This window comes from Elgaria multicarinata, chromosome 9, assembly GCF_023053635.1.
Source record: "Elgaria multicarinata webbii isolate HBS135686 ecotype San Diego chromosome 9, rElgMul1.1.pri, whole genome shotgun sequence".
NCBI lineage: Eukaryota > Metazoa > Chordata > Lepidosauria > Squamata > Anguidae > Elgaria > Elgaria multicarinata.
The window spans coordinates 52,862,987-52,879,096 of NC_086179.1; the positions used below are offsets into that span (position 1 = coordinate 52,862,987).

Below are 16,110 nucleotides of genomic sequence, written 5' to 3' on the forward strand. Positions count from 1 at the left end.
TGGAACAAGGGTTCTTTGGCTTTCAAAAATGGGTTACAACTTTGTTAATTTGAGCTACATTGATTTAATATAGTTTAGTTCAATTATTTCTGTGGTTCTACAGCCAAATCTAGAAATCAAGCCAATCTGGAAGAGAAGGGACACAGAAGTTAAAACTGCAGGAGGGGAAGAGGGTATAGGTGTGGATGCACTGCATGTATGAATTTGGACATCCAAGTGAGTACAACTGTCGAGAAAACTCTATGAACCATGGCCTATATTTTAAGCCATGCATTGTGCAAGTATGTAAACTTAGCTGTGAAATCCTCTATTCAGAAGTAAGCCCTATTGAGGGTGTCATGGACCAACAATTCCCTGTTCTCGGAGTGGAAGGGAAAGCAGACAAATAGTGTGTCCACACTCCTCTTTCCCTTTCGGTGACCTTTTCTGCTACCACAAGATGGAAAACTTTCTGTCACCAAACGAGCCTTAAAATGCTCTGGGTCTCAGGTAACTACTTTAGTGTGAGGATTGACTTTTATATGTAGGGTGAGTAACAAAATATAAGTAGAGCACAATGTTTGAAATGACAATGTTTAAATTTTCCTGAAGAAAAATGTCAATAGGGAAAAGTTTTAAAATCTGACTGGATACACACACAATACCCCAAACCATTTGAGCAATAGGGTAATAAGTGATAAATGCACCGAGCTAACCTAACTAGATGGTATCCCTATTTTAACTAGATCCCTTATCCAAACAGTAACTTAGGCTATAGGTGCAGTTATTTTAGCTAGATCTCCAGTTCTCTGACTCTCTTTTCTCTAGTATTCTGGGTCTTCTTTCTTTTCCTCCCATCCGTCCGTCCGTCCGTCCGTCCTTCCTTCCTTCCTTCCTTCCTTCCTTCCTTCTCTCTCTCTCTCTCTCTTTCTGTGGTCATGTCTAGATGAGGAGGGTGGAGGGCGACAATCTTGTGATTTTATGATTGTGATGTCCCAGGAGGAAGAGGACATCACGGCCGCCATTTTGTTTTTAATCAGAAAAGAGTGCAGGAGCGCTTCTACAAAAAAGGTAAGTTTTTTTTTAAAAAAAAATCCACCCTTCCCACTCCCCCCTGATGAGCACAGAGCTCAGAGCGCCTGGTTACTCACGAGGAGCCGGGACAAAACCACAATGCTGGGTCACACATTTCACAGTCTTGGGATCATCCTGAGACTGTGGAAAAATCAGAATAAAATTGTAGGGCAATAACCCAGGGCAAGGGAGGGATCATCCCTCCCTGCTCCTGGGATCCCCTGTGCATCATGTGGATGAACAGGGATGATCCCAGGGCTATCCCCGGAATATCACCAAATCCAACCCATCAGGAGGGTAGTTTTTTGTTCATTTCTGCAAATTAAGTTTCTGTTTTCTGAGTTTAAACCATCTCATAAGTAGGGATAGTTGAACATTCCTTGTTTGAGGTCATTAAGGTGTCTCTGAATTCTTCCTCGAAGTTTGTTTATGTTTCTGAATGTAAGCATCTTAAAAAAAATCAGAAAAAATGTGAATTTTAAAAAGTGTACATTTTCACCAATCAAAAATGTGAATTTCCCCTCATGGACTAAAGTGTGAAAATGCAGATTTCTGGGCAGGTAGGTAGGGATACATTTTCCTCACTCTTCCTCTGACCTTTTGTTGAACTTTATCATTTCCTGCTCCTGAGCACTACTTGCTGACTTCTACATTCTAACTAAACTTGTGACCTCTAAACTATTAACCTTTCTGTTGAAACTAACCAGCACACACACACGCACACAGATGTAACCCCATAATACACAAAACCCAACTAAACACAAAAATGGAGGACAGCACTGTTCCTTTACTGAGTTCAACGGAGCTTACTCCCAGGTAAATTTGCATTGGATTACAGTTTAGGTGTTGTAGAGATTGAACTCCCAAAATAAGTAGCTCAGAAATTAATGTTAATTGCAGAGAATGAGAAACATAACCGACACAAGCTTGCATCCTGTCTGTCTATATATTTAACTTTCTAGAATCTGAAGTTTATAATATTAGCACACTACCATAGATCAATTAAACTTTCCAGCATTTAGTCAGGAGGTAAGGTTGACCAAAACTTCTTGCTGAAGTAATTAAGGAAGGAGATGAAAAAAACTGGATTCCAGATTAAGCGTGCTGAGATCTCCGCATTTTTCAAAGTTCTGCTATCATATGACTAAAGGGTGTGAAACCATGACTTCAATGTCAAGAAATTGGCATAGGATGGTTAATAGAACTCTAATAATTGTTAAGGAGGAACCTGCAGTTATCAAAAGCAAATGGACCTAAGTTCTGTTATCTATTGTTCCCCACCCCTTTTATTCTTAGGTTTTATGTGCATACGAACATCTTCTTCTTAGCCTTGCTTTGTCTTTCTCAGCAATTAGCTGCCACTCAACCCCTCGCTATTTTCTTTTCTCTCAGAACTCCAATAATTCCATCTGAGTGCTATGTCCAGGATAAAGCAGCCCACTGCCTCATGCCTGTATTTCTTTTACTATCAAGCATTCAGTTAAATAAATGTCCTTTTGTGGAACTGTCTACTGGCTTTATAGTGAGGATTAGAGGTTAGGTTTCTAAAGTTCAATGATTCAGGTCAGGGGAAGGTCTCCCAGTTCTCAACCCTGACTTTCAGTTCCCAGGCAGAGTCACAATTTTAAGATTTTCAATGTGCAGTGCAAGGATAGGGAACTTCCAGTTGTTGTTGGACATATCACCCATCATTTTTCACCATTTGCTTTGGTGAAAGCAATCCAACATCTGGAGAGGGTCAAATGTTCTTCTCTGTCTCTCTGTCTCTCTCTCTCTCTCTCTCTCTCTGTGTGTGTGTGTGTGTGTGTGTGTGTGTGTGTGTGTGTGGAGGAGATTCACTGCAATGTTCCAAGACCTTCTCTTACATATATATTCAGCATTAAATTTCCCAAAGCCATGTACATTGGGAGCATATGTTCTGATTACATTTTTATGCCTAAAATGGAATTATAGTTTCATCTGAGGAATGGGAGCATAGGAAGCTTCCTTACAGTGAATCAGGTGATTGTTCCATCTAGCCCAGTATTGTTGACACTGATTGGCAACAGCTCTCCAGGGTTTCAGGCAGGAGTTTTTCCAGCTCTACCTGGAGATGATGGGGATTGAACCTGGGACCTTCTGCATGCCAAGTAAATACTCTGCTACTGAGTTATGGCCCTTCACCTTATAGATCCCTTCACAGGATCACAATAATAATCATGTGATCTGAGTGCAAGTTGGGAGTACCATTTGAGGTCAAGGGTTCTATCCATGCTTTGGATATGGGTTACAAGATTCTGCCATGAGTCAGATCTGTAGCAGAGGTCAGGTTAGGTCAAGTTTCTCAGGGAAGCAAGAAAGGAAAAGATCAGCACCACAGAAAGCTCCACGTGGGACAGGGGATCAGACAGTGCTGTCTGCATGTTGCTCCAAAAAGGAGCAGATCAAGATTGAACCTTAAATAAGAGTTTTGCTGGATTTGGGCTTATTGGCTCCATCTCCACACTGACTGAGGCTTTGTCTTCTTCAGAGGACAAGAGGTTTGGATCCTCTGAGAAGAAGGGTTCTATATTCTGGCCCATGACACATAAAAATGGAGAACAGGGACCTTGAAGCTGCCAATCAACAGTGGGCACCTGAACAGCAGACTAGCCAGCACACAGGTCACCTGGTCACATTATTCCCCACTGTGGTAAGATGTTTCTATTCCAGTTATAGTCATCATTGCTAAAGTTGCATCCATACATATTCATCAGCATACATGAATCTTATGCAAATCTGTATCACCTTTGGTCCTCATTTTTGGTCATGCATTTCCACTTTTTCAGCAATGCAATTAAGTTCCTTGTCTCATTCCCAGAATGCTATGAAATGTTGTTTGACTGACTCCGCCACCCCACTGGATCCCCAACCTGTTGTCTTGATCTGATCTGCACTCTTCATTGCATGCATGAACTCTCCACCCCGCACCCCGCACCCCCCCACACACACCGCCCACCATCTGGCTCAGGAATAAGCCCTGGGGATTGAATGGAAATGGCAAAGGGTTGAATGGAAGCACAGCTAATTAAGTACATATTGCAGCCTTTAGAATTCTGCTCTTTTCCAAAATGTTCAGCAAAACACTTCCGAACTTGATTATTAGCAAGAGATTTTTGATAATATGATATGTACTTCCCGATTACTTGTATATTTGAATATTTTCTTGTGTTGTATAACCAGTTATTTCCTTTTACTAGTTCATGCTGCGACTCCTACTCGCATGTATTCATATTTGCCTGCGTATGGCCATCATTTTAAAATTCTTCACGCTTAGCCATTTTCAATAGCCTCGTGTAGTGCAAGCTATTCTACAGCATGTGTCTGTAGGAGTCCTCACATTTGTTATTCTTATTCTTATTGTTATTATTATCCTGCAAAAAGCTCTCACTCTGTTTTGGCAGCTGATCACGTTGAACAAGAACAAACCCTAATAATAAGTAACCCCAGCAGAATGGATTGACTTGACATATTCATTTTTATACTGTTTACGTGACAATCTCAAAAGTAGAACATGGCACTAGCATCTTAACTGCAGGCATTCAGTTGACAACAAGTAATGGATTAAAATACTGGTATCCAGTAGGAAATTATTATGGACCAGTTTCAGTGTAGGAAATGCTTAATACACAAGTGTATTACACAAGTGTAATACAATACATTGCTGCTAGAGACTGACATTTTGGATGCAATTCATTGGTTTCAATGGAATTTACACCAATTTTACTGTGAGTTGCTTTACATTCCTCTCTTTTTGTCTGTCTATGTCTCTCACACGCAAGTGCATGCATGCACACAGATACACCACATCTGAATGAATCAATACATTTTGAAATATTTATATATAAGCTAGTGCTTCCTGTCCAGGAATAGGTGAGTATGATCAGCAAATTAAAAAGACTCCCATTGCTACATGCGTAACAGAGGAGGCCTTGATTACCCTTTTGACAATCTGTGTCCAGGGTAAAAGCTTGATCTCTGCAAATGGAATCAGGGCTAGAAGCAGAATCTACCTAGAGCAGTCTGTTCTTTCAGCCCCACAGAATGGCAGAGAAAAGTCTTCAAGTGAAAGTGATAACATAAGAACATATGAAGAGCCCTGCTGGATCAGACAAAGGTCCTTCTAGTCCAGTGTTCTGCCCACCCAGTGGCCAACCAGCTGCCCACTGCCTTCTGCTCCAGGAATTTATCCAACCCCCTTTTAAAGTCATCCAAATTGGTGGCCATCACTACGTCTGATAGTGAATTTCATTTCTGCAACAAAGACCTTTATATTTTCCTGGGATTTTTAATCCTCTGTGCATTGCTCTTCTGCTGTTTGGTGTGTATGTATTTTAATTCCACTGATTGCTTTTATATTGTTGTGTTTTTAATGTTTTATTTTAATATGTTATATTGTAATTTTAATTCTTTGTAGGCTGCCCTGGGAGCCTGTTGAAGAGGGGGATTAAACTCAAATAAAGACATATTGTAGAATCAAATAAACCAATAGAGCCATTTGGACCTGCCTGCCTGCTTTTATCACCCAAGTCCTTTTTTTCACTGCTAGGCCTTTTCAGTGATGGCCCACAAGTTACAGAAAATTCTCTCCAGGGAGTAACTCTGTCTGTCCCCTGGAGTCTCCTCTTTCCTTCTTTTTAACTTTAAGGTTTTAAGAGAGATCTCATTTCTGTTTCTGAGTGCTTTTGAAAAGGCATAGGGGATGACAATGGCAATTAGAGTGACCAAATGACAGGAAAAAACTGGATTAGGAATTTTGCTAACAAATCTGGGAGGGGGGGGGTTGTGAAATTTGAAGAAAAATCTGGATTTTTTCAGATTTCCCACCCAAAGGGCCTATGAAGTTACGTTCATGGCAGCTCTCAATTTTTCCTGTATCTATGGCCACAAACTACAGTGGCCTACAGTGGTCCTAAAGAGGAATGGCCCTTTATGGCTGCTATAGTTTGTAGCCATAGATTGATTTCTGCAATGAGCGTGGGATTGGACTCAATGGCCTTATAGGCCCCTTCCAAGTCTACTATTCTGTGATTCTATTCTATGATTCTATGGGCTCATCTACACCAAGCAGGATATTCCACTATGAAAGTGGTATATAAAAGGCAGGAGCCACACTGCTGCTTTATAGTGATATTGAAGTGCACTGCAGGATCTACACTACTGCTTTATAGTGGTACTGAAGTGCACTGATAATTATTGGTGCCCATGACATATCTACACCGAGCAGAATATAACACTATGAAAATGACATATCTACACCGAGCAGAATATAACACTATGAAAGTGGTCTGTGGTATGTGTCATGGGCCCCAACAGTTGTCAGTGCACTTCAATACCCCTATAAAGCAGTAGTGTGGCTCCTGCCTTTTATATACTGCTTTCATACCGCTTTCATAGTGGAATATCCTGCTTGGTATAGATGAGCCCAATATATAGTAAAAACAGAGCTGCTATGACCTTAACTTCATAGGCCTGGGGAAACAGGGCTGCTGCTGTTTGTGCCTTCATGCACACATGCTCAAAGACCCCCACCTCACCACAATAGCTTTCTGTCAGGGGGTGAGTGAGTGGGTTCTGGTGGGGGAAGCAAGTGAAGACCAACACCTGATGCATTTTGAGACTTGGCTGGCCTGACTGACTATGCTTAGCCAAAAGAGGAGGAGAGGAATCCAAGGAGCAAGGAAAATAGTAGGAAAGAGACCTGGGTTGAGGGAGGGGGGCAGTGGAGTATGTTTACTATGCTAGCAGTGCTGTAGTGCTAGTGTTTTTATATTACTCTTGTTTCTGTTCTTTTTATTTAGCGATGCTAGATTTGATTTGAGTATGTTATATATTTTATGGCTGTGGGGTTTTCTTTCAAAGGATAGCTAGCTGCCTTGGGCAGAATATAAATATTTGAAATAAATAAATAAATCCTGGCCCATAAAGCTGAAGGGATTGCCACAGGGTTGGGAACAAGCAGGTAGAGGTCTGTATACAAAACTCCTATCAGGCTGCCTGGTAGATACTAAAATGCCAAAAGTAAGCTGAACTGTTACTTGAATATTCAGGTTACTTGAATATCAAGATATACAAGCCCAAAAGCTTTCAAAGCATTTTTCCTAAGTGGTATAACAACTTTCACAATACGTTGAATATTTAGAGTAAAAGTAGCTTAAATGTCACCCTGTGATATATTCATATATGTGGATGTACTCTCCCAAGTAAGGCTACTTGTTAACAAATGCTGGAAAAGATCTGAAATATTCCCCGACATGATACTGCACTATACAGATTTAAGAATATTCTCTCAGCCATAACCTCACGTTATTCCCAACAGCCTCGCAGTCTTTGAGGGAAAGCACAAAACACAAAATGTTTTCTTTGCTCCAACAGCTGTCTGAGCCACAAAAGGTGATCATTTTTATTAGGAATTCTGATAATATGCCATAAAAAACCACTCTCTGTGAGGACATAGTTCTGAAGAGCACTGCAATTAAGGAACAGTTCGACATAAAGTATTACATGTGTGAGGCTGTACAATGACAAGAAGAGTGTTGGCAGTATTCTCCTAGCAACCATTACAGGCAGAGCAAAAGAGAGTAAAAGCTGTAAAGTGAATGACTAGCGAACATGATAATGAACATAACACAGTAGCGTGTCATATTCCATCATATACATCTTTGAATATCTCCCTTCTTTGAGCATGCCTTTCCACACACAGATTCATGGAGCAAGTATATTTCTAAAATAGTTGCATCTTATGTCCCCAAATGCATATATGTTGTACCTGGACTTTATGGACGCTATATGCATTTTCAGAGGTGTTTGAATTCCTGTATCTTGAGCAAATTACTATAAACTGAAACCTCTTGGTTTGCCTGCCCGTAGTTGCGGAATGTGGAGTGTGTAAATAACGAGGCGACACAAAATAGCTGGGTATAAAAACTGGGCCACATTTTATTAATGTATATATATCTGCAGAGGGATGAACCTAAGCGGACATCAGAACTTCAGCGGCCAAGAGCCGCTACCAGCTAGGGCGAGCTATTCCTGGCCTTTGGGTGGCGGCAGTCTTGTCGCCACCCACTGGCTCCCCCTTTTGGGGTGGGAGACCTTTCCGGTGTCACTCCTCCCCGTGACGCTAGCCTCCGGGTGAGTGAGAAAGGTCGGCCTCAAGGGTAACCCTTATCTCGCCAGCTGGGCCGCTAGGTTCGCAGCTGATGAGCCTCAGGCGTTTACCCCTCACCGTTAGGTGCCTTGGAATGCTCACCAATCCTCGTGATGTGAAGATGTCCGCTTCCCTGCCAACAAATGTGACCGAATTGGATAATTAAATTGAAATAACCAATCAACTTATTTAATACTGCCCGCCTGTCTTGCAGTGTGAAGTAGGCGAAAAAACTCACTACCTTAACAGTAGGTTTTGAGTAAAAAATTCCTACTTGGTCTCCTAATGACAACCAGATAACCCACACTGCCTACAGGGAAGGGAGGGAGGGAGCTGCTTTTTCGAAGAAGGGCGAGGGAGGGGGTGAGCGCCCATTTATAGGCTCCCTTCTCCTCGCCCAGTGGCGCCACGCGAGGCTCACCAATGGGTGACCTCCACGCCTCTTAATCACCCCCACCCGCAACAGCCCTACCACGCCCAAGCTTTGCTGGGCGTTGGTTTAAGGCACTTGCGGAATGTGGAGTGTGTAAATAACGAGGCGACACAAAATAGCTGGGTATAAAAACTGGGCCACATTTTATTAATGTATATATATCTGCAGAGGGATGAACCTAAGCGGACATCAGAACTTCAGCGGCCAAGAGCCGCTACCAGCTAGGGCGAGCTATTCCTGGCCTTTGGGTGGCGGCAGTCTTGTCGCCACCCACTGGCTCCCCCTTTTGGGGTGGGAGACCTTTCCGGTGTCACTCCTCCCCGTGACGCTAGCCTCCGGGTGAGTGAGAAAGGTTGGCCTCAAGGGTAACCCTTATCTCGCCAGCTGGGCCGCTAGGTTCGCAGCTGATGAGCCTCAGGCGTTTACCCCTCACCGTTAGGTGCCTTGGAATGCTCACCAATCCTCGTGATGTGAAGATGTCCGCTTCCCTGCCACAGGGGAGACAAGCCTAAGGCTTAGTCGAATCCCCCCACCTATGCAGGATTATCTCCTGCAAACCCCTCTGCAGATCCAACAGAAATAAGTCATTGCCGAGGTCCGATAGGTGTACCCCGTCACTCCTGTACAGCTCCCTCCGGGATTTAATAATTGATGGATGTTGGATGCTAACATCCCCATGTTTTAAAAGGTGTTTATAAATTTCACTATTTACTTTTTGGCTGGCCCGATCCAAAGCTCTAGGATTGCGGCCAGCCCTCCAATTTTGTCTGGGAATAATGCAGGACCACAAGATAAGAATCCCTGGCCAACGTTGCCGTATCAACTGAAAATCTGCAATAGCTTGCAGGATCAGAGCCTTTCCAGTCAGCACACCCATATCATTTCCTCCAAGGTGTATCAACAACACCTGAGGGGGAGGAAAAGCAACTCGTGGTTGAAACAACATTGAAGGGAGGTGCTCCCAACGCATGCCCCGCTTGCCCATCCACTGGACATGGGCAATTCGACTCAAACCCAGCTGAGTTCCAACGGCTGTACTGGATGCCCTCCTTCCGGCCCAGAAGACGTAACTGTGGCCGCAAATTAGAACACGTACCGGGGCTTGGCCTGCCCTCAGATCTAAAAGTAAACATAACAAAATCAAAATATGCCAGCACCTCACCTATTGGGGCAATTGGCGCACATACGCTTTGTATGCCTGCGATCGCCACCTGCCTACGGCTTGAATCTTGTGGGCTGTAAAACCAATTGCAGATGCAGTTGAGGCAGCCCCAATTCTGAATGAATGGGTTCCAAATTTGTGGTGCCCTAGACCTAAAACTGTCAAGGCCTTTTTAGTTACTGCCCAGAATTGAAATTTAGTTAAAGGGGCAGAGTCTTGATGACAAAACAATGGGCCCGGGGCAGTTCCCCGAAGTGCCATGAAATCATTCAAAGCTTGTACTGGGCATAACTCTTTCTTGGTAGATGGGTAAAGGGACACTACCTGTCCTCTCCCTAATTGGTCGGTTTTGGATCGTCTCAATGTGATGCGTATTTCCTGTGGTAGTAACTGCAAGTCACTGACCATCAAAGCCCTACCTGAATGATCACGTTTTGATGCCACTACCAGCTCTGAGATTCTGAAAGCTCCAAAAAAGGCCGTTAGTGCAGCCGCATGAAAAAGGGAAACCTCAAATGGTGATGAACACATGGCATGCCATTGCGCACCCAGCCCCATCAAAATATCGGGTGAGAGTGGGCACCTAGTATCCGGGGCGGATGGTGTGGCCCTAGCCCACCCCCGTAAGGACCTCCTAATACGGAAGTCAGAAGAATTATCAGGCAGTCCCCGGCACTTAGCCAGAAAGGCGAGGGCCGCTAGCTTACCCCCGATGGTCCTGGGGGCTAAACCTTTCTTCCTCCCTGTCACACAAAACTGAAGTAGGTGATCCACAGGGATAGGCCAAACCTGCGGGAGTTGCATGTTGTCCCGAAATAGGTGAAACTCACTACTTGCTTTTTTGTATGCTGCCCTGGTGCTAGGTGCGAGCGACTGCCACATGGCTGTTTCTATCTCCAGTTGCCAATCTCCCATAACTTCTTCGGCATGACCTCCGGTGTTAATCTTGCCCAAGGGGCTAGTTCCCGAAATTTCTGAACCTGCTGACGCGATAATGCGTCAGCAATGGGGTTATCGAGGCCCGGGACGTGACGGGCCTTGAAAAGTATATTGTGCTGGAGACAATGTAAAGTAAATGCTCTTACTAAATCCATAACTCTTGGGTTCTGGGATGATAAGGAATTGATAACATGGACCGTGGCTTGATTATCGCACCAAAATTGTACGACAGAATTAGACAATTCCTTGGCCCATAAATGTGTAGCCACATATATTGGAAAGAACTCCAAGTAGGTTAAATCTCTAGCAATAGCTGATGAACGCCATTCATCAGGCCAAACCTCAGCGCACCAACAGTCCTTCCAAATGACCCCAAAACCCACCTGTCCTGCTGCATCAGAATAAATTTGCATGTCTGCCTCCAAGAGTAATTGTTTCCTCCAGAAAGAGACTCCATTAAATGCTTCCAAAAAGGAAAGCCAAACATTCAAGTCATCACGTATGGTTTGAGTAATTCTAACGTGATGATGTGGGCGGGTCAAGCCCTTCATGGCGTAGCAAAGGCGCCTAGAAAAGGCCCTTCCAGGGGCTACCACTCTGCAGGCGAAATTTACGTGCCCCACCAATTCCTGCAATTGACGTAGGGTAATTTTTCGGGAGTCACGCACGGCGACCAGCCTGTCGCGCAAGGCAATTAACTTATCTTGTGGCAGCCTGGAACATTGCTGGACAGAGTCCAATTCAATGCCCAAGTATGTAAGGGAAGTAAGTGGACCTTCGGTCTTTTCATGTGCCAACGGCACGCCCACCTCCTCTGAGAGTTGATGGAACTCTCGCATGAGGTATTCGCATTGCCTTGAATTTGCTGGCCCAGAAAAGAAAAGTCATCTAAATAATGGGTGGAATCTTCTAAGCCAGTCCGATCCTGCAAGGCCCACTCTAAGAACGAGCTGAACCTTTCAAACATGGCGCACGAGGTTGATAGTCCCATTGGTAAACTTTTATCGAAATAATATTGACCCTGGAACTGGAACCCTAAAAGATCAAAATCTGCTGGATTGATGGGCATAATGCGAAAGGCAGATTTAATATCGCACTTACCCATCAATGCCCCAGGCCCGTTTCCCCGGACAATTTCCACTGCCCGGTCGAAAGGGGCATAATGTACTGAGCAGAGGTGGTCAGGAATAGAGTCATTCACAGATTTTCCTCTAGGGGCCGACAGATTATGAATTAATCTGTAGTCGCCTGATGTCTTCTTGGGCACAATGCCCAGAGGTGATACCCGCAGATTGGGGATGGGAGGAACTGAAAATGGGCCTGCAACCCTCCCGGCTTCCACTTCTTTTTGAATTTTAGATCTAACCAATTGTTCAAACTGAAAGATTGACTTCTGATTTCTGGAAAAAGAAGGTTCACGAATCCCTTGAAAAGGGATTCTAAAACCCTCTCTGAAACCTGCTTCTAAATATATTGCATCACTGTGTTTTGGGTATCTATTAAGCAGCTGGCATAGCTGCTCAATTTTGATTGGGCTGGGTCCCTTTTGGAGGAGGCTGTTGGCTACCAGGTTTCCGGTTACCTTGATTGTCTCTGGGATTGCCCCTTCCACCCCTGGTTCTAGTACAGTTTGTAACCGGGTGATGCCCCCCACATTTTGGGCATTCATGTCTGTATCGGCATTGAGAGCGTGTACATGCGCCACGGGAGGTGTACTCCCAACACAGCAGGCGGTTTTGAACCCCTTGACCCGCATTCCCCGACACCGAGGAAGCGGGCTGCTGCTTGGCGAGGAGATGACCACTGTCTGCTCTATCTCTATCTATCTTGGTAGGAGTCATGAACTGCAGCCAGAGATCATGATCCTTCCTATCCCAACGCAGGGAGTGGTCAATTGCTGCCCGCATGCGAAAAGATGTATCATATGCGAGCCAAGCCCCGCCCTCATATTCTGTGTATGCTCTAAATATCATGTCTAAATATTTAGTCATGATACAACCACGGTCAGGGAATCTCTGTTGTACTACTCCCATGTAGATCAAAAAACCAGGAAGCCAGTTCCCCCATGTCCTGGCCACTTTCTTGCGCCTAGCCCTATCATAGTCCCTATCCCCTGACTTATCCTTATCCTTAACATCCGGTTCCCTGAACAGGAGAGAGAAAACATCTACAAATTCCCCCCGAATGATCTTATCCCTAGTTGCAGGCAACAAATGAAAACCTAAAGGAGAAGTTGTGCTTCCTGTTGGAATGGCATCTCCATCAATTCCTGCATAGGGATCCTTAGTTGTGAGGGTAATTGTGCCAGTAGTGGTGGCTGCTGCCCCTGCCGGGCCCTGCCATACAGCTGCACATGCCGCTGCAGTGGTTGTTGCTGATTGCGTGGCCACATCCCTAGAAGGAGTGGTGTTGTTTCCCACCGCAACCCTTGAACTGTTTTCAGTGGTTCCTGATTCTGTAGTGATAGAGGAGCCTGTCTCCACAGTCTGCGTAACACTAGGCTCCTTATTTGGTGAAGGTTCTGTATTCTGGGCTAACTGTGTAACTGGGGTCAATTCTGGCGTAGGCTGGATTGTTACTGTAGTAGGGGTTTGAGTAAGGTTTGGCGTAACTGCTTGTGTATTTGATGCAAGTGGGGCTGGTTGGCTTGTACGACCTGTCCCACCTTGCATCCCCTGCCAACCAGGGCTCATGAACCACGGACACCAAGCCCAGGGTGGCATGGAGGCCCAGGGCTGATTTGTGTTCTGAGTGCTGCTAGACTCACCTGACATCAATGGAGGCCATGTACCCGGAGGTGGCTGAGTAGCAATGGTGGCAGGAGGATTGTCTGGTACGCCAGGAAGAGGTTGAGTCTGGTTGTTCACAGAGCCATCCTGTCCTGATGTTAACTCTGGTCCTGGGGGTGTGTGACTGGATGAAGCCTCGATGGCATCGAGCCTTGCTGCAACAGATGCCCACATACTTTCATGAGTCTGTCGCCTTGTATGAGGGCGCCCAGATCCTCCCGCCCCTGATGAACTAATTATAGTGTCGGGTGGAGGGATAATGCCTCTCTCTAGTTCAGCAGCTTGTAGCCGTGCCATGAATGCTGCGATATCGGGCCGCTCACCCTCATCTGAAGATGAATCATGCCTGGGGCGAGGACGTTTTACTGGAGGTTGTGGGGCTTTTCCTTTGCCTTTCTTCCCTCCCAATCCTTTCTTGGGTGGCATTTTAAAAGGCTAATCAACTACTAAAGGTTTCTATAAATTAGATATTATCTATCACCAATTAATATATTTCCCCACTCAATAAAGAGATTAATTGAAAACTAATTATGGAAACTTTTCAATTTGGTCTCCCATCCAAACACAAACCAGACTTGGCCCTGCTTAGCTTCAGCAAAGTGGCTGGCTCCTATGCATTCAGGCAATTCCCTGGGACTCTTTTTAGCTTACTGTGCTTAGAAGTGAAATTATAACAGGGAACCAGAAGGGGGGGGGGCTAGAGAACTGAGTGTTCTAGGTGTACAGCTAAACCAGAGAGGAGAGAGAGAAAGAGAGGAGAGAGGCCCACCAGTACTTTCCCCTTTAATGCCCTGCAAGGCAACTAAATTATGAAGCCAGATAGGACAAGTTTGGCCACTAATGATCCCTCCCTGCTCCTAGAGCCTATAAGGGCTGAATGCGCGGGGGGGGGGAGGGGGAAGCAAGCCACCCACTCCTATCCCTGATCTCTGCAAATGAGGTTGAATGCCAGAAGGCGCTGCTGCACAGCGTCCTTCTCCGCTCAGTCGAGCGCGTGCCTGCCCCTGCCTATCAGGGCTTCAACCCTTGAGGGGAGGTCAAGCAGGTTGCCGCTGCTCGGGGTTCTGGGCACCAGGCTGCGCCGCACTGCGGCGCGCCGGGCACAGGAAGAAGAGGCCCAGCTAGGCCAAGCCTCGCTGTTGCTGCTGCCTTTTGTCCCGTCCTGCACTGTTACGGGCGCGGCAAAATAGGCCTCGTGATCAGCGTCCTGCTCTGTTGGGCTGAGCCGAGGCAGCTGGGCGCGACAGCCGAGCGGGAACTGCGAGGGAGGAAGAGGTCTCCCTCTTCCCGAAGGTAAGAGAAAGGAGCTCGTCTCCCGCCCCGAGCGGGCACGGGAAAGGTATCCCTACCCCCCAACCAATCAAAACAGGTGCCCTGTTTTAAGCAGGGTGTGTGTGTGTGCAAATTGGTGTTTTGGGGCCACAAGGGTGATGCCGAAATGTGGGGAGGGCCAGCCGGTCCTCCCCCCAAACCTGAGCCCGGATGGGCAGACGAACTACTCCTGTGGTGAGATGCTCCTCGTGCGAGAGCGTCGCTCCCTCGCTCGCTGCTGGCGATGCTCCAAACCTCGCCAGCTGCTTTTTCGAAGAAGGGCGAGGGAGGGGGTGAGCGCCCATTTATAGGCTCCCTTCTCCTCGCCCAGTGGCGCCACGCGAGGCTCACCAATGGGTGACCTCCACGCCTCTTAATCACCCCCACCCGCAACAGCCCTACCACGCCCAAGCTTTGCTGGGCGTTGGTTTAAGGCACTTACTGCCAAAGATGAATGTACCCTTTAATGCTTTCCATTTTACTGTGACAGTAAAGTTAATTTCACTTAATGCAATCCAAATTCACTGGGATTACAGCTATATGTGGTCCCCCTTTTTGCTTCTTGAATATTCTACCTTATCTTCTTCTTGTCCTTTTAATGGAGAACTTCTTCCAAATTGCTAACACATTCTAATGATGAAGAGGGAGGGAGATTTTTCTCAAAAGTTTTTCTCATGTGTTTATATTCCTTGCCTCTCTAAATGTTCACTAGTTTAATAGACAGTGATGTTCCCATCCATTCCTTTCTCTTCATGAATCACTCATCCCCCCACATCATTTAACTTAGACTCCAAGGCTCAGATGTTTTATATGCCTGAGTAGCTGAAAGGTTACTATTCACTAACAGAATATGCACATATTTATGGGGCATCTCAGGATAACCATTGGACACTGTGTCCTGCCACATTTTACAGCATCCTACAGCATTTTTTTCCCTGGGCTTCATTGGAAACACATCAAATACATGGAGGGAATAATTGGCATGGAGATTGGGGAAAACAAACCCCACAGAGTCCATCTGAAGGAGGTGACAAGTGCCATTCATTTGGGAGTTGGTGCTAAGATTTACCGATCAATGCCAGGCCCATCTCATAAGAACATGAGAAGAGCCATGCGGGAGCAGACCAAGGGTTCATCTAGTCCAGCACTTTGTTCACACAGTAGCCAACCAGTTGTCAATCAGGAACGCACAAGCAGAATGCAGGTGCAACTGAACCCTCCCAGCCATGTTCCCCAGCATCTGGTGTATAGGCAT

At 45.6% G+C, this 16,110-nt stretch overlaps 1 protein-coding gene across 1 annotated transcript; it reads right to left on the bottom strand.

Moving 5' to 3' along the window:
• Window positions 1-9,767: 9,767 nt before the first annotated feature.
• On the bottom strand, window positions 9,768-14,308 carry LOC134404277 (uncharacterized). The gene is made up of 3 exons (XM_063134992.1): window positions 13,523-14,308; window positions 10,606-10,796; window positions 9,768-9,773 (listed from the first exon to the last, which is right to left on the bottom strand). Exons 1-3 carry the CDS (start codon window positions 13,968-13,970, stop codon window positions 9,768-9,770), a joined length of 645 nt encoding a protein of 214 aa, XP_062991062.1. The 5' UTR covers window positions 13,971-14,308.
• Window positions 14,309-16,110: the final 1,802 nt, after the last annotated feature.

What these genes read in the sequence shown, in the direction of transcription:
- LOC134404277 (XM_063134992.1), bottom strand. Translation starts at nt 13,970, where the DNA reads ATGCCACCCAAGAAAGGATTGGGAGGGAAGAAAGGCAAAGGAAAAGCC. An exon ending in ATGGCCTCCATTGATGTCAG is followed by an intron (nt 10,797 to 13,522) that starts GTGAGTCTAGCA and finishes TCGCGTCAGCAG; the next exon opens with GTTCAGAAATTTCGGGAACT.